This window comes from Trachemys scripta, chromosome 24 (assembly GCF_013100865.1).
Source record: "Trachemys scripta elegans isolate TJP31775 chromosome 24, CAS_Tse_1.0, whole genome shotgun sequence".
Classification (NCBI taxonomy): Eukaryota; Metazoa; Chordata; order Testudines; family Emydidae; genus Trachemys; species Trachemys scripta.
This window is the reverse complement of record NC_048321.1, coordinates 12,097,022-12,098,188: the sequence shown is the minus strand read 5'-3', so window position 1 is coordinate 12,098,188 and position 1,167 is coordinate 12,097,022. Positions and strand designations below refer to the sequence as shown.

The following is a 1,167-nucleotide window of genomic DNA, read 5'->3' as shown; positions in this document are numbered from 1 at the left end:
GGGGGGGAGTATTATAGGCGGGGGGGGCTAGGGCAGGGAGGGAGGGCGGTACCAAGAAGAGGGGACAAGGGGGGTCCAAGGAGAAAGGAGCGAGGCCGCCCCCCAAAGCGGGGACCCCGAGGGAGCAGGGGAAAGGGGCCGGGGGAGGGAGCCGCAGGAGCCCGGGGAGGACAAGGAGGGAAACGGGAACCCGGGGAACAGGAGACGGGGGAAGTCCCGGGGAGCAGGGGGGGAGCCAGGGGGATCCCGCGCTGGGGGGCCCGGGGCTCTCACCGGCGGAAGGCCCCGTCGGGGGGCACCTTCGCGGGGGGCAGCCCCATCTCCTGGGCCGCCCAGAGCTTCAGCTCCAGCGCGGGTCCGCCCCGCTCCATGCCGGGACCCGAACAGCCGGAGCGCCAGCCGCTGCCGCAAAGCCCGATGGGAGCCGCGGGGCGTGCCGGGAGCTGTAGTCTGGGGGCGGGGCCTGCCGGGAGCTGTAGTTCTGTGGGAGGGGCCCGGCGAGAGCTGTAGTGGGGCGGGGGGGCCTGCTGGGAGCTGGGGTTCGCGGGGCGGGGCCCGCCGGGAGTTATAGTCCGGCGGGGCAGGGCCCGTAGTTCGGTGGGGGCGGGGCCGCCGGGAGTTGTAGTCCGGGGGGGCGGGGCCCGTAGTTCGAGGGGGCGGGACCTGCTGGGAGCTGTAATTTGCATTGTCCCCCATTCCCGTGGGTCACACCATAGGCCCCAAGGTGGCCCCTACGCCATTTGTAACAGCGCCACCTGGAGGCTTCTGGCAGAACAAAGATAAGGCGCAGCTCACGTGCCCTGGAGACTGAATTCCCTCTGGGGTAGGGTTACCATATTTTGTGCCTCCAAATGGAGGACACTCCACGGGGCCCCGGCCCCGCCCCGGCCCCGCCCCAACTCCGCCCCCTCCACAAAGTCTCTGCCCCCTCCCCTGCTTCCCGCGAACATTTAATTCGCGGGAAGCCTGAAGCAGGTAAGGGGGAGTGTGGGGGAAGGAGGCGCGGCCCAGGCTGGCCCCCCGACACCCCCGGCCCGCCCAGCACTGCCGGCCTCCGGCGGCCCAGCGCACCCCCCGGCGGCCCGGCCCGCAACCCCGGCCCGGCTCGCGGCCCCGCGGCCCAGCGCACCCCCCACCCCCGCTACCCCGGACCGGCTCGCGGCCCAG

General features: G+C 73.1%; 1 protein-coding gene across 5 annotated transcripts in view; it reads right to left on the bottom strand.

Annotated features, from left to right (window-relative positions):
* The window catches only part of HAUS5 (HAUS augmin like complex subunit 5), a 9,031-nt gene extending 8,603 nt beyond the window's left edge, over positions 1-428 (bottom strand). For all 5 annotated transcript variants that reach the window (XM_034756661.1, XM_034756665.1, XM_034756662.1 and 2 more), the window contains exon 1: positions 274-428. In XM_034756661.1, the coding sequence (XP_034612552.1) occupies positions 274-371 (98 nt within the window). In that variant the 5' untranslated portion in view covers positions 372-428. The remainder of the gene's footprint in view (positions 1-273) is intronic.
* Positions 429-1,167: the final 739 nt, after the last annotated feature.